Source organism: Equus asinus, chromosome 10 (assembly GCF_041296235.1).
Source record: "Equus asinus isolate D_3611 breed Donkey chromosome 10, EquAss-T2T_v2, whole genome shotgun sequence".
Classification (NCBI taxonomy): domain Eukaryota; kingdom Metazoa; phylum Chordata; class Mammalia; order Perissodactyla; family Equidae; genus Equus; species Equus asinus.
Window position 1 is genome coordinate 46687933 of NC_091799.1, and position 23163 is coordinate 46711095.

At 47.4% G+C, this 23163-nt stretch overlaps 1 protein-coding gene across 4 annotated transcripts; it reads right to left on the minus strand.

Moving 5' to 3' along the window:
* Positions 1-4: 4 nt before the first annotated feature.
* POLR1E (RNA polymerase I subunit E) lies at positions 5-22800 on the minus strand. 4 transcript variants are annotated; one of them, XM_070519168.1, is made up of 14 exons: positions 22575-22750; positions 21880-21983; positions 20587-20663; positions 19197-19282; positions 17378-17436; positions 16424-16568; positions 14656-14763; positions 13922-14018; positions 12016-12072; positions 10149-10282; positions 9115-9196; positions 8248-8379; positions 6074-6235; positions 3046-3310 (listed from the first exon to the last, which is right to left on the minus strand). In XM_070519168.1, exons 1-13 carry the CDS (start codon positions 22648-22650, stop codon positions 6076-6078), a joined length of 1317 nt encoding a protein of 438 aa, XP_070375269.1. In that variant the 5' UTR covers positions 22651-22750; the 3' UTR covers positions 3046-3310; positions 6074-6075. The 4 variants fall into 4 exon arrangements, with proteins under 4 accessions (XP_044635145.1, XP_070375269.1, XP_070375270.1 ...); XM_044779210.2 differs by lacking the exon at positions 12016-12072 and having other exon boundaries at positions 5-3310; positions 22575-22800; XM_070519169.1 differs by lacking the exon at positions 3046-3310 and having other exon boundaries at positions 5744-6235; positions 22575-22757.
* Positions 22801-23163: the final 363 nt, after the last annotated feature.

Sequence of the window (23163 nt, forward strand, 5' to 3'; positions counted from 1 at the left end):
ACCAATATCGAGACATTATTATTAACTAAAGTCCAGTGTTTATTCAGATTTCCTTAGCTGTTATCTATTGTCCTTTTCCCATTCCAGGATTCTATCCAGAACACTTCAGAGTTTGAACTAAAAAGAAATGTTTACATCACTACTATAAATGAAAAGCTAGTGTTTTCTAATATACACTATCTTAAAATAAACTATTAAATTGAAACTATTCCCAACACCACAAGCAGAAACGCCTTTGTTGAAACCCGACGTCCGGGGTATTCGTCGCTGCAGTCTAGCCTAACCAGCATTGCCGTGGGCACGTTGATACGTCCTCGTGCCGCTAAAATCATCCGATGCTCCTTCAGTGGTGTGTTAAACACCAACTTGGTGAGGTCGTTGCCCCATTTTTCACAGGAATTGAGGCTAAGTGGTGATGTGTGTTCAGGCCCCGTAGGTGCAAGTTCACTATCCAATGCTAAGAGCCTGTGGGCAGGAGGGGTGGGCAGCAGGGCTGTCACCTCGGGCTTCGAGAGCAGACACAGAACAGCTGGGATACACACAATGTCCATCTTCAGCCAAGTCCTTTGGAGGCAGAGGGGGTTGGAATGGACCCCATCCTCGCTCTCTGGCTGGGGAAGAGTCAGGAAGTGAAGCTGCTTTGCAGCGGCTGCATTGGCTGAGTGGCCAGGGCTTGCTCTCCCACCCGGCAGGGCAGACCTGCCAAAGAGAAGCTTTTCCATCTGATTATTTTTCCCTTAATTGAGCCCAAATCTATCTCCCTGGCTAAATCCTGCACATACTGCAGGGTCCTACTTCATCATCACTTCCGTGGAACACCTTCCCTGAGCTCTTCAAATCTCAGCTACGTGCCCCTCCTCCCTGCTTTCATGCCTGCCCCCGTGCTACCCCCACGGTGGCACTGAATCCTCTGTATTCAAAGTCTACTGATTTGTGTGATTGCCCCCGCTCCCCATACCCTGGGAAGTCATGCCCGTGGATCCTCTATGTCCAGCACAGAGCGAAGCTCACCAAGTGAGGGATGCATGGATGAACGAAGAACAAGCCTGCCCCCACTTCTGGGATCTCCACCTTCTGGAGCTCCCAGAGGACATCTCTTCCCTCTGTCTGTGACGACTCTCCAGAGATTTGCAGACAGCATCCTTATCTCCCCGGGCTCCGCCCTTCTCCTGGCCTCCTCTCAAACATGCCAGTTTGCAGACTCTCCTCACCATCCTGGTCATTTCTCTAGACCCACTCCAGTGGTCTGGGCAGGTCTAGGAAAGCCCAAAGATGGCAGAATTTAGGCGTCCTGTCCTGCATCTCAGTGGGTATGTCCCAGCTCTTAGGCGTAGCAATCCTATCTGAAGATAGGATTCTCTAAGGGTACTGTTTCCTTGGGGTCACTTGCTTTCAGTCTGCAGTAGCTAAGGGCCCGCTCCCCAGGGTGACTTGCCACAGGTGAAGGCTTAACCCTGGTACACAGCACAAGGTCTTGGCTGCCCCCACCCAAGCAGCTTACACTGTGGCCTTCCCTGCTGGCCAGTCACTGACACCGCTGCTGGGAGTGTACGAGCACAACGCAACTTCATCATCCAGGCCTCCGAGTCCTGCTGAGGCCACTGCCCCAGTGTCCAAAGGAGGTCCTGAACACAGGGAATGGTGGGTGTGGTGTGGCCAGACGAGACCAGAGCCAGAGCTGGGTCTCAGAACAGCACGAGCCTACGCTGTCCTCAGCAGCAGCCCTGGGCCCGCCTTCTGCCTGCTCCTTCCTTCCAGGAGCACAGAGAAAGCCTCTTCTCTAAATGGTTCCCCATGGTGGGCTCACGTGGGGCCTGCTGGGCTTGTTCCAACCCTGAGCAGCCTCCTGACATGAAGCCACTCGTTAGTTCTCCCTCCTGCCCAGAACTTTGCAGGGTGCTCTGGAGTCCACCTACTGTGACTAGCATCCTTTTAAATGACGTCAGGCTGGCATGGCCCTCCTGGTACAACCTGAGCAACTCACACCTGTCACCCCTGCTCGGAAACCAGTTCTGTCTGGCCCGAGTGCAGCTGAAGAGCCCATCTGTCTGACAGTCAGGCTGGTATTTCACTTCTTGATTTGGGCCCATCATTCACGTCATTGACCTGGGCCCCTTGGCCGACTCCTGGGCTGGAGCAGGGAATGTACAAGATGGCTGAAATATCTTGTATCAGAAATTAAGGAAGCAACCTTAAAATAATGGGGATTCAGGAGTTAGCCTGAAAGAACTCAGATTGGCCAAATTTGGTACAATCTGAGCATTCAAAATAAATAACAGTAACAATGTTCATGGAATAAGAATCTGAGTCCATACTGATAACCAAATGAACAAAAAAATTTTAATGGGAGCAAAAAGAAAGCTTCCCGTTATAATAGGATGCCAAAAGAAATGAAGGGAGTTAGAAAATCACCATTCTGCAACCAGCTTGGTAACAGATTCAGCAAGAATCATCAATTGAGACTAAAACTCATGGGTGAAAGTTCAATGAGGAACAGGATATTGAGTCTGAAAGCATCCCTCCACAAATGACTTATTAATCACAAAAAGAAAAATAGTAACTTCACAGTGGAGAGAACGTAAACTCAAGCAAGTAATAAAAGTTAACATTAGCAAGAGGACAAACAGTATCACGTGCCTCTGCTGTGACGCACTGGGGACACGGCGTCACGTCTGTGACATTCCTGCCAAAAGTGCATATCCTGACTCTAGATATAAGGATGTATCAGACAAACCCAAATTGAGGGATACCCTAAAAATAACTGCCCTTACTCTACAAGAAGGCAGGGTCAAGAAAGCCAAAGATTGAGGAACCGTTTTAAATTAAATAAGACCATGTGGTCAGCAAAGAGGTGTGATCGGCAAAATCCGACTATGAAGTGTGGGCTAGACGTGGCGTTGTGTTCTACTCCTGCTGTGGGCACGCGCCACGCGAAGGGAGAGTCCTCACTCTCAGGACATACACGCTCAAGGACTTACAGACAAAAGGGTAGGATGCTCTTCTCAGATGGTTCAAAAAGAAATATAGAAATTTACAAAGCAAGTAATAAATAGGACAACATGTTAACAGCTAGTGAATCTGGATAAAAGATATACAGTCCTTTGTACTATTCTTGCAAATTTTTCTAAATATGACATTGTATCAAAATAAAGTTTTTAAAAGCAGACACTTTAAAGGATTTTATCGAATTAACTCTTTCCCGGCTGGGTCCTTGGCAAGCGTGTTGAACACACCTCCTTTGACCTCATCACTTCCAACAGCGTCCAAGATGGAAGGGCCAGAGACCTTCCTCCAGGGAGCAGACTTCATCCTGTTATCAACACCAACAAATTAAGATTACTCCACAAACTGCAAATCTTATTAAGGATATGAGCATCTAACCGGTAGTCTCTCTTTCTTCAAAGAGGACATCAGGGGACATTATGGCAAATAACTTGGTGGGATCAAGGTATTCTCCATGAATGTATTAGTAAATAAATGGTTTTTTAGAGCTAGAAAAAGCCCAGTACAATTCCATTATCCTACAAGTGTTTCCTGCCTATAGCTCTGACGAGGAAAGAAGGCGCAGGCCACGTACTGACTCACTCAGCAGACACTGCTCAGAGGCCAGGCACGGGGAGAGGTGCTCTCACGAGACTTGTTCAAGTTGAACAAGGGCGTCTTTTGAGCCTTTTGACCCACAAACCCCGTGATATACAGAAATCTCGTCAGTCACCTACATTTGGTGAGGGACACCTGCTGTCACCAAGAACAGGAGTCTATTTGCTGAACCTTGCCCTATCAATTCACCCTTGTTTGTGGGAGTGACTGAAGACAAGCTGCTTCCCCTCTAAGACAGGTTTTCTTTTTTTTGAGGAAGATTAGCCCTGAGCTAACTGCTGCCAATCCTCCTCTTTTTGCTGAGGAAGACTGGCCCTAAGCTAACATCCGTGCCCATCTTCCTCCACTTTATATGTGGGACGCCTGCCACAGCTTGGTGTGCCAAGTGGTGCCATGTCCGCACCCAGGATCGGAACTGGCGAACCCCTGGCCACCGAAGCAGAATGTGCAAACTTAACCACTGTGCCACGGGGCCAGCCCCTAAGACAGAGGTTGTTCGGAGGCCTGGCCACAGGCTGTGATCTAATCACTCCTGGAAATTAAGCCTCAAGTGTCAATCCCATGAGAATCTAAAAAGTTTTCTGGAAACACATTCTAACCTATAAGCACATTAGGAATTCTTTTCCCAGAGACGGAGCAAGGTATTATGTTTTCTGATGCAGTCACATGATTTTCACAACAGCCTTAAGAGAAACAGAGGCCTTGAGATTTCCTGCCCACGCCTCTGCTGGGGGGGACAAAGTCTGCTCCAAATGCCCACTACCCAGGATCAGAGACAAATGGAGACAAACCAGAGAAGACCACAGAAAACATGCACCTTAGGCATGGCCTTGCCACAGAAGTGGCTCTGATAACAGCATCCCAGAGTTCGAAGGAATATAAGGACCACCTGTCCCAAATGAGTCATGCAAGACTCCCTTCTACCATGTCTTCCCTAACGGAGGTCCAGCTGCTGTGCAAACTTCTCCCTTTCTCATTTTCAGAGAGCTGCATTCTATCTTCCTCCCATCACTGCTCCTGGCTCCCCAGCACTGAGCACGAGACCCCAGCTGTTCCCACTGCCTCAGAAGAGCCTTGAAGATCTGAGTCTTTTTTTTTTTTTGAGGAAGATTAGCCCTGAGCTAACTACTGCAAGTCCTCCTCTTTTTGCTGAGGAAGACTGGCCCTGAGCTAACATCGTGCCCATCTTCCTCTACTTTATATGTGGGACACCTGCCACAGCATGGCGTGCCAAGCGGTGCCACGTCCACACCCGGGATCCAAACCGGCAAACCCCGGGCCGCTGAAGCAGAACCTGCGCACTTAACCGCTGCAGCACCGGGCTGGCCCCCCGAGTCTGAGCATTAACCACACACCTGAGTCTCTCCAAGTCCCATTCCCACTCCTCATAGCAGCCCTCTGGACACTGACTTCTCCTTCTCCCTCAGGGCAGAGAAGGTGGGCTGGCAGTCAGCATCCATTCCCATCTCCTGGGAAGGCTGCTGAACTAGGGGCTGGACAGCTGAAACCTACTTGCAAGACTCCGTGCTGCTAGGATTCTGGATGCAAATCCAGTTCCTATGTCTGTACTACAGAAGGAGGAAGCAAGATGGAGGCCAGCTTCTTGACCTTTTGGCTGTTTGCGCTGACAAGCAAGGAGGTGGAAATGTGGATACTGAAAGCGTGGGGGGCTGAGTTCAGCACTCCAGCGTCAAATCACCAGCTTCATGAATTCAAGAAGCAGTCGTGGGGCACAAGTGGCTTCTTGCTGCCTGGCTGGTTTCTGAACTCAGCAGTTCCAGTGGCGCCCTGCTGACCCCACCCCTGCAGCCCTTTAACAATTTTATAGTATTCCACCCATGCATTAAGCTCCTTTCTTCCTAAGATACGTACAACAATTTGTTCGCCGTACTGAACTCTGACCGATTCATCCCCCTCAAAAGCGTGGCTTTCAGAGCTGGTCCCTGTCCTCACTGTGGCCCGAGCCAGGCAGAGCAGCTGGGTTAATCACTTCTGCTGATTTGACTGCACACTGTTACGGCAGCCTCGAACTAATTCGCCTGTTTTCCAACCCCATCACAGTTGTGACCTGAAGCCTCCTCTTCTAGCCCTGCTGGGCTGTATCCTCACCGTGTGCTCCACTGGTCCTCCCAGACCTGAACACGACGCTTCACGTTTCTCTTTATTAACCTCTATCTGTCAGGATTGGCCCAGGGTTCAGCCTGTGAGATCTTTTGATCCCAACTTCCGCAGCCACCACCCCCCATCCCTACACAAGAACTATCCGACATTTATGATCACGGGAACACCAAAGGAGGGAGATGAAGCCCAATATGGCCATCACTTTATGTTTCCGCTTAAGACAAGCACAACTGACATGCTGGCTGCTGGCTTCATACTTGTGCCAAAGCAAGGCTATTTTCCTCCCTCTTTAAAAATAAAAATGGAAATGAATAGCAACAGTGGCATCCAAAATGCTGTCTGGAAAGCATGCCTCTAGGTGATTCTCCTCCGTTTTGATTGGCGGTCCAGAGCCTGGGCTGGCGGCAGCGGGATGGACAGGGTGCCCAGTTTGTGATCCTCTTCCCCGCCAGCGGCCCCAGACACCCTTCTTTTGGAGACCTTCAGCCTCATGGCTTTCGCTATCTCGATCATCCTAAGGAACAAACACAAAACAAGAGGAAATTCGGCTTAACAACAAAAAAAAAAACAAACAACCTGATCAAAAAATGGGCAGAGGACATGAACAGACATTTCTCAAAAGAAGATATAAATATGGCCAATAGACACATGAAAAGATGTTCATCATCGCTAATCATCAGGGAAATGCAAATCAAAACTACACTAAGATATCACCTTACACCCGTTAGATTGGCAAAAACATCCAAAACCAAGAGCGACAAATGTTGGAGAGGTTGTGGAGAAAAAGGAACCCTCATACACTGTTGGTGGGAATGCAAACTGGTACAGCCACTATGGAAAACAGTATGGAGATTTCTCAAAAAGTTAAAAATAGAAATACCCTATGACCCAGCCATCCCATTACTGGGTATCTATCCTAAGAACCTGATATCAGAAATCTCAAGAGTCCGTTGCACCCCTATGTTCATCGCAGCATTATTTACGATAGCCAAGACGTTGGACCAACCTACATGCCCAGAAACTGATGATTGGATAAAGAAGATATGGTATATATACACAATGGAATACTACTCAGCCATAAAAAAAGACAAAATTGGCCCATTCGCAGCAACGTGGATGGACCTCGAGGGTATTATGTTAAGCGAAATAAGCCAGTCAGAGAAAGACGAACTCTATATGACTCTACTCATAGGTGGAAGTTAACATATTGACAAGGAGATCTGATCGGTGGTTACCAGGGAAAAGGGGGGGTGGGTGGAGGGCACAAAGGGGGAAGAGGTGTACCCACAACATGACTAACAATAATGTACAACTGAAATCTCACAAGGTTGTAATCTATCATAACATTAATAAAAAACAAACAAACAAACAAACAAACAAAAACAAGAGGAAATTCTCCTCATGTGGCTGCTCAGGGAGGGGGCAGCAGCACAAACGCACTCCAGGCCACAAAGATAGAGCCCCCCAAGCGGCCACCAGGAGCGAAGCCCCCAGCAGAGAGGCCGACAAGATGCCTTCCTTGAGCCATCAGACAGACTCCCATTTTAACATGCTGCCATTAGCAGAGACCCATACAGGTGATGGAAAACTATGTTATATAGATCCTATTAATAATTTGTTTACTTCCTATTAGCAAGGATTGAGTGCTGGCTAGAATTCTGACAGAATTTTATAGGCTCCACATTTCTGTTTCTCTCTGATCTTCAAGCCCACCGCCCGCGAGGATGCTGTCCGTGGACAGCCCTCAGAACAATCCTTCCCTGGGTGCTAGAAGAGTCCAGACAAGGGTGTTTCCACAGGCTCTGCTAGAACACCACCAGGGTCCCTGGATGTCAGGTGCCCCTAAATCACCCACAAAGGCCAACAGACCCCACCATTGAGAGGCCTGGGATGCTTTGCTCCCTACTCAGTCGCAATCCCTTCTAGCGAGGCTAGAAAGCACCTGAGCAGGCACCTCTGCCCACTCTCCCAGCCCCATCAGAGGCCCAGATGCGACACCCTGCCAAACAGCGGCCCCACTTGGCCTTGAACACCTCCCCTGGCAGCCCCTTCCGTCTGATCCTGAGAAAGCTCTTTCTGCTAAGCTGAAATTGGGTTCTCTAATAACTTCCACCCTGGGTTCCAGCCTGCAGGACCATACAGAATCGCTCTCCCCAGAGACAGCAATTGGGAGACTGGAGGCTGCTCAGTTATACAGGGACAAATGCCATGGGACAGCTCAGGTTTGAAGCCCAGGTACTCCCCTTCTTGTGTGACCCTGGGAAAGTCACTGACTTCTCTGAACCAAGATTCTTCAATTGTTCTTTAGGGAAATCACTAGCTATTACGACCGTTTTAATACTGTGCCCTGTACAGAGATGGCACTCAGTAAAGTCTGGTTGCTCACTCCATCATTCATCATTGAAAACTGTCCTCGAGTCCCAGGTCTTTCCCACATGCCCTTGTTGGTGCCTCGTGCTCTCTGAAAGGTGGTACTAGAAATACACAAGACGCCCTACAGGGAGCTTTGTATTCCACTGTGCTCACCTTCTCTCACTGAGCTTCAAGTCCCTCTGTAACATCGTCAGGTCAATCTGGAAGTCATTTATGTGTAAGGCAAGTAGGATCACATACGCAGTGATCTTCGCCTTCATAGAATCCGAAATTAAGTTCCGTAAACTGCAAGTGAGTGGCAGTAAAGGAGAGACAAAATTAAAGTCTAAGATGATCACTCTGAAAGCAAAGTAAAAACACCCCAGCCTGTTCCCATGTGCACTCGATGTCTCTCGCCTCGGGGAGAGGAAAAGGAATTTGAGCAGCACTCCTTGTCCCCCCATGGTGCCCGAGCCTTCACACAGCGGGGCAGGGAGCCAATCCCAGTGCTCCCTCCACGGGGGACAGAGAAGGCCGCACCGCCACCTTCCAGGCACAGAGCCTCCCACTGGCGAGGACTCTCCGAGTCTGTTCCTGCCTGCTCGGCAAGGCTGCTGGGAAACAGTCATCACAAACTCAGCTGCTGACGATTCTTCCAAGCACACACAGACCAGGAACCGCTCCGAGCTAACGGAGGGCGGACACCCAGGTGTGCTGCGCAGGGTTCTCTCCCCACAGTCATCGCACTGCCCCACCCTTTTCTGCAACATCACCTTGCTCTGTGGGACACTAGGAAGGATTCCTCGAAAGAAGGGTGGGAAGTGAAATCAGTCTTTGTCGCAGGACTTTCCAGAGCCCTTAATGTGAACTTTCCCAAGGGGGGACACAGGATGTACTATATAGTGTTTCCTAAACTTACTTGACCCCAGGATCCCTCCAAATGGCACTGGACATGGAATTCAATCCAAGCGCCCACTGCCCACTCTCCCCCGCCTGCTTTCTCCATCACAGGCAGAAGCCCCGGAGCTCGAGCCCGCTGACCTGCCGTTGTTGTAGGTCAAGCAGGTGAAGTGCTTCAGCAGCTTGGTGTTGATGACGTGTGGCACTCCAGGGCCCAGGGCACCTACAAGACAAAGATGAGTCTGATCATTTTCTTTCAAAACCCTCAGGCCACACCTCATCCATGAGCTGGGAGAAGAGGCGAATAGTTGGGCCACCATAACGAATGGAACCATGTGGTAGGAGAAGCAGGGGCCCATGAAACAGAACAGCTACTTTCAAGTAAAAATGTGCTCAGGTGTGCTTCAGCCTGCAGCCCATACAGCACGAGAGACGTTTGTGATCGGGTGGCCACAAGAAAGAAAAAAAAGACTCCAATGAGGCCTAAAGACGCAGGATTTATAAGACATTCGAAAGCAAAACAGATGATAGAGAAAGCCTAGGGAGATGGACAGGAAGGGAGACTGGAAAGGAAATAAGAAGTAAGCAAATACTGGAAAACATGAGAACAGACTCTCGGGTGCCCAATCACAGCAACAAGACCGCACACATCTGATGCCTAAAACCACAGGTATCTCCCTCTGGGTTTCCATCTCTGGGTGGATGTGAGTGTGTGGCAGCCACCCACGGCCCGAGCTACAGGCGACGGTGGTTACCAGCAGAAGCTGATTCTCTCCTCTCCCAGTCAGAAACAAGCTGACCCAACACAAACCTGCCCCAGCCTTCATGAGAAGGCCACCTGTTCTCCCTGTGTGCCTGATGTTTGTCTAACTGTCCCTTAAAATTTTCATTTGATTAGATTAGACCCTCTACTTCACCTACTGCAGAACAGAAGTGGTGAATGTTCGCTCTGAGCAAGCACACAACTCAACCTGTCCCCACTTTCAGATGAGGAGGAGAGCTCGGCGAGTCCTCTCAGCAGGTCAGCAATACAGTAGGAATCTCACTGTTAAATAGTTAAAAATAAAGACCTGGACAGGAATACCCATTTTCCTCTCTCACTAGAGCTAGTCTAAGAATTACAGACAAATACCAGACGGGAAATAACTAGAACAAAATGTCTATCATGGACTTACTTTTCCGCTTAATCACCTTCTGTGCTCGAAATTTGATGAGGGTGTCCAGAAACCATATGCATCGGGCCTGGCGGTCTCGGCTCTCCTCATTTGATGGCAAGGACTTCAAAGCTTCTATGACAAAGGAGCAGTGACTAAAACAAGAGGGGGGGGACCAGAGGAAAGTGTAAGACTGGCTCTGTCAGGGGCCATTCACCCCTCAACAACGAAAACAGCAGCCACCCTTCACACCCGATACACACGCAATAGCTGAGAAAGGGCCGTCCCACCAGCCCCCTTATTACAGGAGGAACGAGGTTTAGTACAGGGGCGCTGAAGGGCTAGAGAGTAAATATTTTAAATTTCGTGGACGATATGGTCTCTGCCTTTATAGTGCAAAAGCAGCCATCGATAATACATAAATGAATGACCGTGGCTGTGTTCCAATAAAACTTTATTCACAGGCAGCAGGCCAGACTTGGCACACAGGCTATGCCCAATCCTGATGTAGAGGTCTGCAGCACAGACTCTCAGTCAGCCAGGCTGAGTCTGAATCCCCTCTCTGCCATTCAGTGGCTCAGGCAAGTTTCTGTATATCACTGTGCCTTGGTTTCTTCACCTATAAACTGAGGCCAATGATAGTATCCGCCTATGGACTGTTTGTGGATTAAATGAGACAATGCAAGTAAAGTGCTTAGAACAGTGCTTGGCATACATAAGAGCTCAATCAGTGTTAGCTATTATTTTTATGTGCTGATCTACCACTATCAGGATCCTAGACTTATAGAGATAAAAGGCTCTTCAGGATCATGTTGTAGAGGCCGCATTTTACAGACAGGAAAACTGAGGCTCAGAAGAGAGAAGATCTCTCAGTACATCAGGCAAAACTCAGGGACTCATTTCTCAGACTCCCAGCCCAGAGCTCATTCCTGCACCTACCCCTGAGCCACAACCACATTGAGACAACTAAGAACCAGGAATGAGCTCTTTTTTGGAAAGAAAAAATTTTTTAAAGTATTTTCCAAGGCTCTAGGTCTCTCTGACCAGTAAAACTTCCAAACAAAAATGGGGGAAACCAACCTAGGATTGACAACTTTTTATTTTCTCAAATGAAATTATTAAAAGAAAAAACCTCAAAAGCAAAAAAATCCCATCATCATCATAAAAGAAAAGCTGTTTTAAGAGAAGAGCTACTAAAATACCCAGAAAAAAAGTAACAAAATGGCAATAAGTACATATCTATCAATAGCTACTTTAAATGTCAATGGACTAAATGCTCCAATCAAAAGACAAGGGTGGCTGATGGGATGAAAAAAACAAAGCCCATATACATGCTGCATACAAGAGACACACTTCAGACCTAAAGACACTCACAGACTGAAAGTGAAGGGATGGAAAAAGAAACTCCATGCAAATGGCAATGAAAAGAAAGCTGGGGTAGCAATACTTCTATCAGAAAAAATTGACTTCAAAACAAAAACTGTAGCAAAAGACAAAGAAGGGCACTACATAATGATAAAGGGAACAATCCAACAAGAGGATATAACACTTGTAAATATCTATGCACCCAACACAGGAGCACCTAAAGATATAAAGCAATTATTAACAGACACAAAAGGAGAAATAGGCAGTGTCACAATAATAGTAGAAGACTTTAACACCCCACCTACACCAATGGGTAGAGCATTCAAACAGAAGATCAATATGGAAACGCTGGCCTTAAACGACACACTTGACCAGATGCACTTAGTACATATGTATAGAACATTCCACCCAAAACCCACAGAATACACATTCTTTTTGAATGCACATGGAACATTCTCCAGGACAGATCACATATTAGGCCAAAAAACAAATCTCAATAAATTTAAGAAGACTGAAATAATACCATGCATCTTTTCTGACCACAACGGTATCAAACAAGAAATCAACTACAAGAAGCAAACTGGAAAAAACAAAAATATGTGGAGATTAAACAAAATGCTAATGAACAATGATTGCATCAACAAAGAAATCAAAGGAGAAATCAAAAAATACCTGGAGACAAATGAAAATGAAAATATGACATGCCAAAGTTTATGGGATACAGCAAAAGCGGTTCTAGTGGGAAGTTTATAGCAATACAGGTCTACCTCAAACTAGAAAAAATCTCAAATAAACAATCTAACAGTGCACTTAAGCAACTGGAAAACGAACAAAGCCCAAAATTAGCAGAAGGAAGGAAATAATAAAAATTAGAGCATAAATAAATGAAACAGAGACTAAAAACAAAGTAGGAAAAAAATCAATGAAACTAACAGTGGTTCTTTGAAAAGATAAACAAAATTGACAAACCTTTAGCTAGATTCACCAAGAAAAAAGGGGAGAAGTCTTAAATAAATAAAATCAGAAATGAAAGAGGAGAAATTACAACAGACACCTCAGAAATACAAAAGACTATAAGAGAATACTATGAAAGGCTATATGCCAACAAATTAATCTAGAAGAAATGAACAAATTCTTAGAATCATACAATCTTCCAAAACTGAATCAAGAAAAAACAGAGAATTTGAATTGACCAATTACCAATAAGGAGATTGAAACAGTAATCAAAAACCTTCCAGGGGCTGGCCCGGTGGCACAGCGGTTAAGTGCGCATGTTCTGCTTCGGCGGCCCAGGATTCGCTGGTTCGGATCCCGGATGCAGACACTGCACCACTTGGCAAGCCATGCTGTGATAGGCATACCACGTATAAAGTAGAGAAAGATGGGCATGGATGTTAGCTCAGGGCCAGTCTTCCTCAGCAAAAAGAGGAAGATTGGCAGCAGTTAGCTCAGGGCTAATCTTCCTCAAAAAAAAAAAAAGATGAAATCTTGCCATTTGCAACAACATGGATGGACCTTCAGGGTATTATACTAAGTTAAATAAAACAGAGGGAGAAAGTCAAATACCCTATGATCTCACTCATAAGTAGAAGATAAGAATGACAATAAACACATAGCAGAGACTGGATTTGTGGTTACCAGAAGGTAATGGGGGAGGGAGGAGGGCAAATGCGGTGATTAGGAACATGTGTGGTGATGAATGGTAATTAGTCGTTGGGTGGTGAACATGATGTAATCTACACAGAAATATAATGATGCACACCTGAAACTTACATAATGTTATAAACCATTGCTACCTCCATAAAAAATAATAAAAGAAAAAAATAAAGATCTCATATGAAAAAATAAAAAATAAAGAAATGTGATGTAAATTTGAAATTTATATATTGTTATAAACCAATGTTACCTTAATTAAATAAATAAATACATAAAAATAAAGAAAAGCTGTTTTAATTGCCAAAAAGTGGGGAGGGGAGGAAATAATCTCTGAATTATTTAAAATATACTATATTTAAAATACGTAAGTTTAACTTTAGAAAAGCTCAGCACATCGTCACAGATAAACCACCACTGCAGCTCAACCTCTCCCAGGCCAGCACATGGCCGTCGGTGACAATCAGCATCAGCATGACACTGGGGGACACAGGCCAGCTCCAGCTCCCAGTCCCCGACTGCAAGGCCTCACCACCCTCGACCCAGCCACCAGTCCAGCACTCAGAGGCCAACTCTCTCCCCTAAATGCCACCCGCAGCCTTGGGACAATAGACCTGGAGGCACAAACATTCAAGAAAACACTAGTTCCTTCATGTTCAAATGCTCAACAGGCATACGGTCTCACTGGTGACACCCAAACGTCCACTTCACAGCTGACGCCTGCTGTGTCCCAACCCGGCGCCCCCCAGACACTCCCCCAGCTCCAGGGGAGGCACCTGTTCTCTTCAATCATCTTCAGTATGTCCTCTGACGTGACATTCCTGAAAGCTTCAGAGGGGCTCTGAAGAGCTTCATACTCGGCAGGAGAAAGAACTGCTTACCGGTCAGGCACACAACCAACCAAAACTGAAACGTGCAGCTAGCTAAATCAGCTTCTAGCAACTTCATGTGAGAGATGGGAAAACGGAGGCTCGGAGAAGGGCAGATCACAGTACGCCGGGTAGAGCTCAGGGACTCTGTTTTCCAGATTCCCAGCCCAGACCTCGCTCTCTGCCTGGCCTTTTCTGCCTTCTCTTTTCACGAAGCCACCGCAGGCATTCCATCTGACTAGACCCACCAGCATGGAAATTCTAGGCTCCAGCCCTTCCATTTACAAAAGCAGTCTGCCCAACTTTGGGCATTGGCTGACTTCAAAGTCCTGTTTTGACTATTCATGGAGAGTAACCCCTCACCCCCACACAGGGCTGAGCTGTGGGCACCTGGCATTTTGCTGAGGAATGGGTTTGAATGCCAGGGGCTGAGAGGCCCGTGCTGGAGCAGGTCCCTCAGCCAGTGAGGAAGCATGGCTGACTTCCCAGCAACAGCACTGGGGCAACTATAAAGGTCTGGGTGTAGTTTCTGTAAGCATCACAGGACCACTAACCCCTTCCGAGAGAGCTCTGATGTGCCACTCCTGTGCACATATCCCAACTTGTGAAATAAGGCAGGGTTTCTACCACAAGAAGGATACGGTCTTCAAATTTATACACGTCTTCAGGCTTGGCAGCATCAGCGTGGCAGTGAGGAAGGTAGAGGGAGTCATCTTGCGAGTCATCATGGATGGCATCACTGACCAGAGCTTTTCAAGACGGGAAGAGTCAGTGTTGGTGTCACCCTGTTTGGCTTCAGGTTCCCCAATACTCTTCGCAACCTGTGCGCTCAAGATCATAATCGGTCCAGAAGTAATCTGGATGCTTCCACCGAGAAGGCCTGGCCTCCCTATCAGGCTCACGGTTCCTGGGCCCCAACGTCTACTCCTGACACAAACCTAACCACTCACCAGAGAAGGCAGACACAGCATGGTCCCCCTCAAGTAACTTGCAGTACAGACGGGAAAGATGGGTGTGCTAACAAATATTTAGAATACAGAATGAGAGAAGCGAAAAGTGAGGGATATCCAAAATTAGCCTGTAATGGCTTAACTTCCAGAAAACTTCTCCAATATTCTGAGTGAAAAAAAAAATCAAATTATAAAACTTCACCACCACACGGGAATAAGCATGGAAGAATTAAGTACGCATATAGATAAGGATAGAGAAGAAAATTCTAACAGGCGGTCTAGTAGAATGATGGGAAAACGAGCAAATTATTTTCCTTTTTAAATATCCTTTAATAGCTAAGAGTAAACTGAACAAAACAATTCAAAAATTTACTTAGACATTAAAGTATGTCTTTGAATAAATGGAGAGACATATTTCTCTGTTCCTGAATGAGAAAACATAATATTGTAAAGATGTTGACTCTCTCCATATTAATCTCAACTGGATTTTGAGAGAACTTGACAAAATAATTCTTAAGATCCCCCTAGAAGAAAAAGCACGCTACAATAACCAATACATTTGTGAAAAACAAGGATGGAGGAGGATGAAGGTGCCCTATCAGACAAGAAACTGAATGAGGAGCGCCCCAGCATCAAAAGAGCCTGGTGCTGCGACAGGAACTGCCAGCCAGACAACGGGACGAGCACAGCTAAGAAGGTGGAAACTCATAGAGGGCTCTGTGAACCATCTTGTACAAAAGGAAAGGATGGAGTTGGGGACAACTGGGCAATCATTTGAAAAATACAAAATTAGGTCTGTAATATATGCCAAAAAAAAAAACTTCACCAATATTTAAATGTAAAAAGTAAAATTGTGAAAGTATTAAAAGAAAACATAGGAAAATACTTATACAATCAGTGGGTATGGAAAAATTTTCTAAAATTTAAAATTCCATTTTAATAGAAAAACTGCTCTTATGCAAACTTTCTCTTATGTTCTTATAATGCATTTGAACAATAAATACATTTTTAAATAATACAATTAAATACTCAAACTACTGAGGAATTTAGAACAGAAAAAGATCCACTGACCCCAAAATGAAACTGTCTCTAGAGGCTCAGTTCATCATCAGCACATCAGCCTTTCCCACCAGAGCCTCCCCGTGACTCGCAGAGCCCTGCGGCCTCCTCCCTCCGCTGAGCCCTGCAGGCCGCCCCCCACCGGCAGCCCAGTCGCGGCGCGCACACGCCTTCCCAGGCCGGGCTCCTCTATTTCACCGGGAGCTCACGGAGGGCAGAGCCACGGCAGATGTTTCCTCCTGCTTCCGGGAGCTGTTCCCAGGAGGCCCTCAGCAAGAGGCAGAAAGGAGCCCAGCTCTAACTCCCAGCACCTCCATCTGAGGGGCAGGTAAGAGACCTCAAGAGAAGAGGAAGCCGTCTCTAGGAGCAGACTCCTACACCCCAGGTTCCAGCTACTTACCAGTCACACCCTTTGTATCAATAATATTCTCTGCTGCTTTAGCTACTGCACGGTTCAAAGATTCATTGCCCACTCTGTTCATTCTCCTGGAGTTCAGAGCCCGCTTCTGTTTGGTGGTACCAAAGGCTTCAATGCAAGAATCCATCTGTGCAAGAGACAAGTTTGGTTACTGGGGACTGGCTGGGCACTGCTACTCCTAGCTGTCTGACTATGGGGAGGCACTCAGCCTCTCTGAGCCATCATTCCCTCACCTGTAAATTGGGCTGAATCATACCTATCTATCTCATAGGCTTGTTGCAAGAATCAAAGGACATTAACAGATCTGAAGTACCTGCTTTGTAAACCATAGGGGGCTAATTATAAATCAACAGTGACTCCATCTGTAAAACGAACAGACTCGCCTAGAGTCAGGTGGTACATCTGTGGCACACAGCTTACCATTTTCCAATCCTGCGCCCATGACAGACATTCCTAATAGATCACTCGCTCTTTCCCTGAGCCTCAAGGTGGCCTCTCACCCCTTCTCAATGCAGTGTTCCAGGGAGCACTGAAGACAACCAATCTGCCATCCCGGGGTGAAATGAGCTTTGTAGGAACTTTCTATATTGAAAATCCTAAAGTTTACTTTGTTCCAATGTGAAAGTTTCCAGGCTAAAACCAATATTTTCTGAAACTTGGATTAAATTCTAAAAACAAGTGTTATGTACACCTATGCCAGCCCAGGGAACCCCCAAACACTGGCACAGAGCCGTGTGCAGCTGCCCCTGACAGGAGACCTGCTGTCTGGGAGGCCGAGGAGGCCTCTGTGGGTAGACATTGTCCAGGGAACCACAGACTGAATGAGCGGAGAAGCCAGGGGGACCCCTGTGTTTAACCAGCTCATTGTCCTGATGGGGAAACCTAAGGTCGAGAAGGAACCTGCTTGAGGTCCCATGTCTCAGTTGTCACACTTACCTTTTCTCTAAAAGTTTTGGTCTGACTCTCTAGTGTCAATTCACTCTCGACTGCTTCATCTATCAAAACAGAAAACAAACACTGAGAGGAAAAAAGCAAACTGTAAAGCCCACAGAGAGTAATAGTGTTTCATATTTGTTTAACAGTTAATCTAAGAAAACAGATTTCTCTACTACAGGACTTCCCATGAGCATATCCTGGGAACATATAGCACGCGGCTTTCGTATACAGGTAGAGAATTTGGAGGCTAAGTTAGAGTCAAATGAAGAGGTCATCTGGCCCAACTGCTTCATTTCACAAATCAGGAAAAACAAGGCCTCCAGATGAAATGGCTTGCCCCGGGTCAGTTCACCAGGCGGCAGCAGAGATGGGATTAGAAGCCAAGTCCTCGGGTTTTCCAGTAAGCAGCTTGCCCTCCTTGTAAAAGGCACAAACGTGAGGTATGCGTGACTCGCAGGAAGCCCTCTAGGCTCCCATAAAGCGTTCACATCAGGGGCAGGATAATCTAGCAGGCAGAGCACAAGCTCTGGAGGGCCTTACTGAGTTTAACTCCCAGCTCTGATATATGCATCAGCAGTATGTCCCCGTCAAGGTCATTTCACTTCCAAGAATACCGATCACTACCCCGGAGGGCTGTGGCGTGAAGCAAACGATGTAGTGCATGGATACTGCTTAGAACAGTGCCTAACACACAGCAAGGACCCAAGAAATTGTGTGTGTGTATGCATGCTGGCTAGAATAAATCAATATTTACAAATTTTCTACATATAAAAACAAAAATTCATTTAATCAAGAAATTAATGAACAATTTTCTTTGCCTCCTTGGAAGTTAGAAGAGCACTTGGAGGACAATTTAAATGTAGTTATGTTTGTTCAGAAAGCAGGGAATTCTCAATCTAGGGGCTATGGACCCCTAGGAAATGCACAGATGGCCTGTGGGACTCAAGAGCCCTCTAAAATTATATACAAAATCTCACGTATGTTTACATTTGTATGTATGCTTCTGGGAAGTAAATCCAGGTCTTTATCAGATTCTCAAAAGGGCTGAGACCACTGCTTCGAAGGAATCAAGTCAGAACTAATGCCTCTGAAGGCATCAGGCATGATCCTGACGATTCTTCCTTACTAAACACCTTCCCCCACCATGCTTCTCAGTATTTAAGATTTGGGGGACAGAAGTCTCTCGACTTGTCTTTTATCTATCTTCTTATCTCTTACCTCTTATCGATCATTTTGGAAGACCCCACCCTAGCCCTGAGCATTCTAAGATGACAAAGTGGAGAAGCAACATTACTTCTCCCACTGGATTAGGGGAAAAATGGATCTCCTCCCAAATTACAAAGAATAGAGACTTTTCATCAACAGGAAAGTTCCTTCCAACCTATAAGCATCTCCACCACCTCCCAGAGATCCTAAAACCTCTACCTCGACTAGAAGAGTTAAGAATTAAGGAAGCTGGAAAAGAAAATCAGACAGGCCCTCCAATATTATACTCTGATCACTGCTCAACTTGCTTTAACCAAGATTAGTTTCTGATCTCAAGTCTGTAAACACTGCGGGGACAAGATCTGTGTCTGTTTTCCTACAGCCACAGCCTCTGCTTTGTGCCTGGAGCATAGCAGGTCATCAATAAACATTTGCTGAGTAAAAACACTCTTAAAATGCTTTCAAACGGAAAAAAAAAGAAGACAAAAACCTGGGAGAAAGTGCCGTTTTAAAAATAATTACAAAATGTGTTTTACAAATCAAAATCTCAAACCAATTCCCCCAGCAAACCTAACACGCAGTGTTTCCGTGAGCCTTCACGACCGGGACCCACCTGAAAACAACGGCTGCATGTTGAACAACTCAGCATCATAGACTTCTATCTGGCCAGAGGTCTTGTTCAAAATTCCCACAAAGTGCCTGAAGAAAGAAGAAAGGATACTAGTGATAATGGATTACTCAAAAGGTATTGTTTATACAACTTCCTTTTTCCTGCTTAGAAGTTCCCAACCTTCTTTCTGCCCCAATACACCTGAGTAACAATAATCCCCACAGCAGCGATTCTCTGCATGGAGAGGGAGGAGAGGGAAGGGGCACAGGAGGGTCATGAGATGGTTCTGGAAAAAAAGCTACCAAGTGAGTGGTCTGGTAGCCGATCACATCTGGGCTCACTGCTCTAGTGCGAAACCCTCCCGGGATGTTAGAATCCAGAATACACAGAATTTATGGAGGCAAAGATAAGTAAAAACTTGCTAATTATGGGGAGAAGACCAGTCTGAACTAGAGAATCTTTGTTAAGGGATGGAGCGGTGTTAATAGTTTTAAGCATGAACACACGAATCTGACTTCTATGAGGGTGGTCAGTGGGGGCTCTGAAAGGGCCTTGTTTGTGGTTCACTGTTGGATCATCACAGGGACACTGTCTGCATTATGCCAGCCCCCGACAGTCACGGACTGTTTAGGCTGGACAATCTGCATTGTACCAAGGGGAAGACCAGGGGTCAGTGAAGAGCAGAGTTGCTCAAAGTCACTCGATCAGCACCAGAGCTGGCTAGAAACCCCGCAGCCTCTGACACTACCAACTCCCTTTCCTGTAGTTAGTTCCAAGGCAAAATTCTACTGCTCACACATTCCAGATCAGTAGAGACAGCTGGCTTTTGGGGACAAGACAGTTTCAAGAATATTGCAAATTAATGAGGTGGTCAAAATTAATGAAAATGGTCAAAAGGTACAAACTTCCAGTTGTAAAATAAATAAGTCCTGGGGATGTAACATGCAGCATGGTGACTACAGCTAACAATACCGTATTGTATCTTCGAAAGTTGTTAAGAGAGTAAATCTTAAAAGTTCTCATAAGAACAAAAAAATTGTAACTATGTGTGGTGCTGGATGTTAACTAGACTTACCGTGGCGACCATTTCACGACATATACATATACTGAATCATTACGTTGTACTAATATATCAATTATATCTCTTTTTTTTAATTTAAAAAAGAAAATATTATAAGTGAATGGGGTTTTTAGGAAATTCAACAAATGTAAGCAATTTTTCCTTTTCAGGAATGACTCCATGCTGGTGTGAGGGCCCCTGGGTCTGGGAACACAGGGACTTGGCAAACCTCTCTGGATTTCCCCCACTGCCCTTTAACAAAGGCCAGAACAGCAATGCCAGGGCCACCACCTCTACCCTCCCCTTCCCGTTGTCTCTATTCCCCGTCCCTACCTGCACAGAGTGTTGCATTTGAGGGCTCCAGTCCCAAAATTGTTTCCCACATACGAAAGTCTGTCTGTTTCGGCTGCCTAAAATGTAGAGGGGGGAAAGCTCCATTATAACCAAGGTTGAAAGGTATCAAGCATCTTGTCTCCCTGTTCCACATTTGCAAAAGCTTCAGGGTTCAAATCACAGTGGGTTAGGACGAAAGGGCCTCTGGGAGACAGTCCAGCCCCACTATCTCTAAGTGAATCTGGGGTGTCCCTGGGGGAAAGGCAAGCGGGCTTTTGAAAGGGAAGCCCCAGAGAGTGCTGGCTTCTAGCTAGTCTGACAAATTCTTAGGGGAGCTACACCAGAGGACTTGGGAGCAAGGCCCTGGGCTGCCAGCACTTACAGGCATGCAACAAACTGATTCTGCAGGCAACCTCCTGGGCCCAAAGCCCAAGCCCTTCTTGAAGCCCTCTGCCCACCTCTCCCATGACTGCTCCTTAAATGCTCTCAGGACCTTGGAAAGGGCTGCTTCACTCAATTACAGCCAAGCTTTCCTGCTTCCCTTTGTTTGTCCTTGATATCCTCCTCACTTGGAATACTAAACGCCAGCTGTCAAACCCGCCTTTATCCTTCAGGGCTCAGCTCCAAAGCTCCCTCTTCCAGGAAGGCATTCTGGCCAGCAGACTTCTCTGACTGAGCCCACTCTGCCCTGGACTATCCCTCCCTCGGGCCCCGAGCTTCATCTACTCATATCAGTGTCCTTCGAATCCAGTTCTCACCTCTCTAGAGCAGTGGTTTTTCAACCCAGAGAAATCCCCCTTCTGGGGACACCTGGGAATGTCTGACATCCTGGTTGTCACAAGGAGGAGGTGCTACTGGTATCTAGTGGGTAGAGGCGAGGAAAGCTGCTAAACATCCTGTGATGCCCAGGACAGCTCCCACAAGAAAGAAGTCTCTGGGTCAAAAAGTCAATAGGGCCAAGGTTGAGAAACCCTGCTCTGGAGTACGAGCTCCTCAGAGCGGGGCCAGGCCTGACTGAGCTGTTTCCCTAGCAGCTTACAGCACAAGGCACAAGGGGTGCTCAATAAATGCTCGTTGAATGAACAAATGAATGAAAGCTATCACTTCACCAAAAGTACGAAGCTGAATGCAGCCTGTCCCGACACCCCAACCTGCTGGGGCTCAGAGGATTCTTCACAGGCTCATTTGCTATCCCCCCCTCTTTTCTCCTCTCACTCCCTCCCACATCCACAGACACCCAAGGGGCCTCCTGAGGCCTGCAGAGTGGAAGCATCTAGACACTACAGCACTTACCAGGATCCGCTGACTCCTCTTCCTGGGGTTTGTGGAGTCGTTGCTCTTGTACATGGTAAAGCGCATGTTGCCTGGATTCTGCAGCTTCCCATTGGAGAACTGGACTGTAAGATTGCAGCCCAAGAATCAGTGGAGAGCAGAAGGACCCAGAGTGTACGGTGGGGAGGAATCGGACTGTGGTTGGGAGGGAGTGATTGGAGGGATAATGATGGCAAGGAAGCCCAGGTCCTGACCTAACTGGGGGGAGGCGGTAAAGGAAGTCCTGGTCCAGGTGGGACGAGGGAACGGGTAGGTGAGGGGAGTCCCGGGGAGGGGCTGCGACAGGAGGAAATAAATAGGGGAGTGGGGCTGACTGAGGCCTCGTGCAGATCTAGAGACAGACGGAATCCCTGCCAGTGGAGAGAAGGAAATGGAGAAGGTGTGAGACCTGGCGGGTGAGGGGATTATGGGGTCCTGGGTACACCCCTGGGGAGGGGGTGACTGGGATGTCCCCATCCAGCTGGGAGGAGGTGACAGAAAGATGGTGCGATGACAGAGGAGCTCTGGCCGAGGCCAAAGTCGTGGTGGACACTCGGGGGTTGGGGGGGATCTTGGCCTAGCTGGGCAAGGGGCCCGACGGGGGCCGGAGGACTGAGGAGGGACCGAGACGGAGCGGAAGGAGTTACGGGGCACTGCTCCAGCTCCGCAGTCTTTACCCAGTACAGCCCTCTGGCTCTCGTCCGGCTCCCCACAGTACAGCCACCTCGCACTCGGCAACACCTCCGCCGCCATCCCGCCAGTCTGCCGCCAAACCCAGGAATTCAGACAGCGGCAGCCTCCAGACCAGTTATCCACACGCGGAGACAGCACGGCGAGCCGGAAGAGGCGTGCCCCCGCAAGGCCCCGCCCCACGCGCGCAGCCGCTTGAGCTCCGAGGCGCGTCGCCCCGCCCACCCCTGGCCCCGCCCCTCCGCGCGGAGAGGCGTAATCTGCGTCCACGGTGCCCCGCCCCCCGGCCGGTCTCCGAGGTGCAGCACCTGATTGGCCCAGCACTCCGCCTGCGCATTACGGGTTGTGTGGTGCTACGCGCCCGAGGGCCTAGACGTCGTGCAGCTCAGGCCTGAGCGTCCGTGAGGCGTCTTCCTGCGCAGCGTCTTTCTGCAGAGCACGGTGTAGAGTATGGTCAGTGTCTCCTACGGGGCCAAATATAGCTTACCAAGAGCTGATTCAAAGTTGGAACTCTCTGACAGGAACTGCTTGAGCGGCCAGCCCTCTCTAGGGCCTCTTGTCACTCACGTCGACATC

Excerpts from the sequence above, each read along its gene's own strand:
- POLR1E (XM_070519168.1), bottom strand. The coding sequence starts at position 22,650 with ATGGCGGCGGAGGTGTTGCCGAGTGCGAGGTGGCTGTACTGTGGGGAG. Across the intron at positions 20,664-21,879 it reads AGAGGAGTCAGCGGATCCTG|GCAGCCGAAACAGACAGACT; the intron begins GTAAGTGCTGTA and ends TCTACATTTTAG. Across the intron at positions 14,764-16,423 it reads TGATACAAAGGGTGTGACTG|CTCTGGTCAGTGATGCCATC; the intron begins GTAAGTAGCTGG and ends CGTCTTGAAAAG.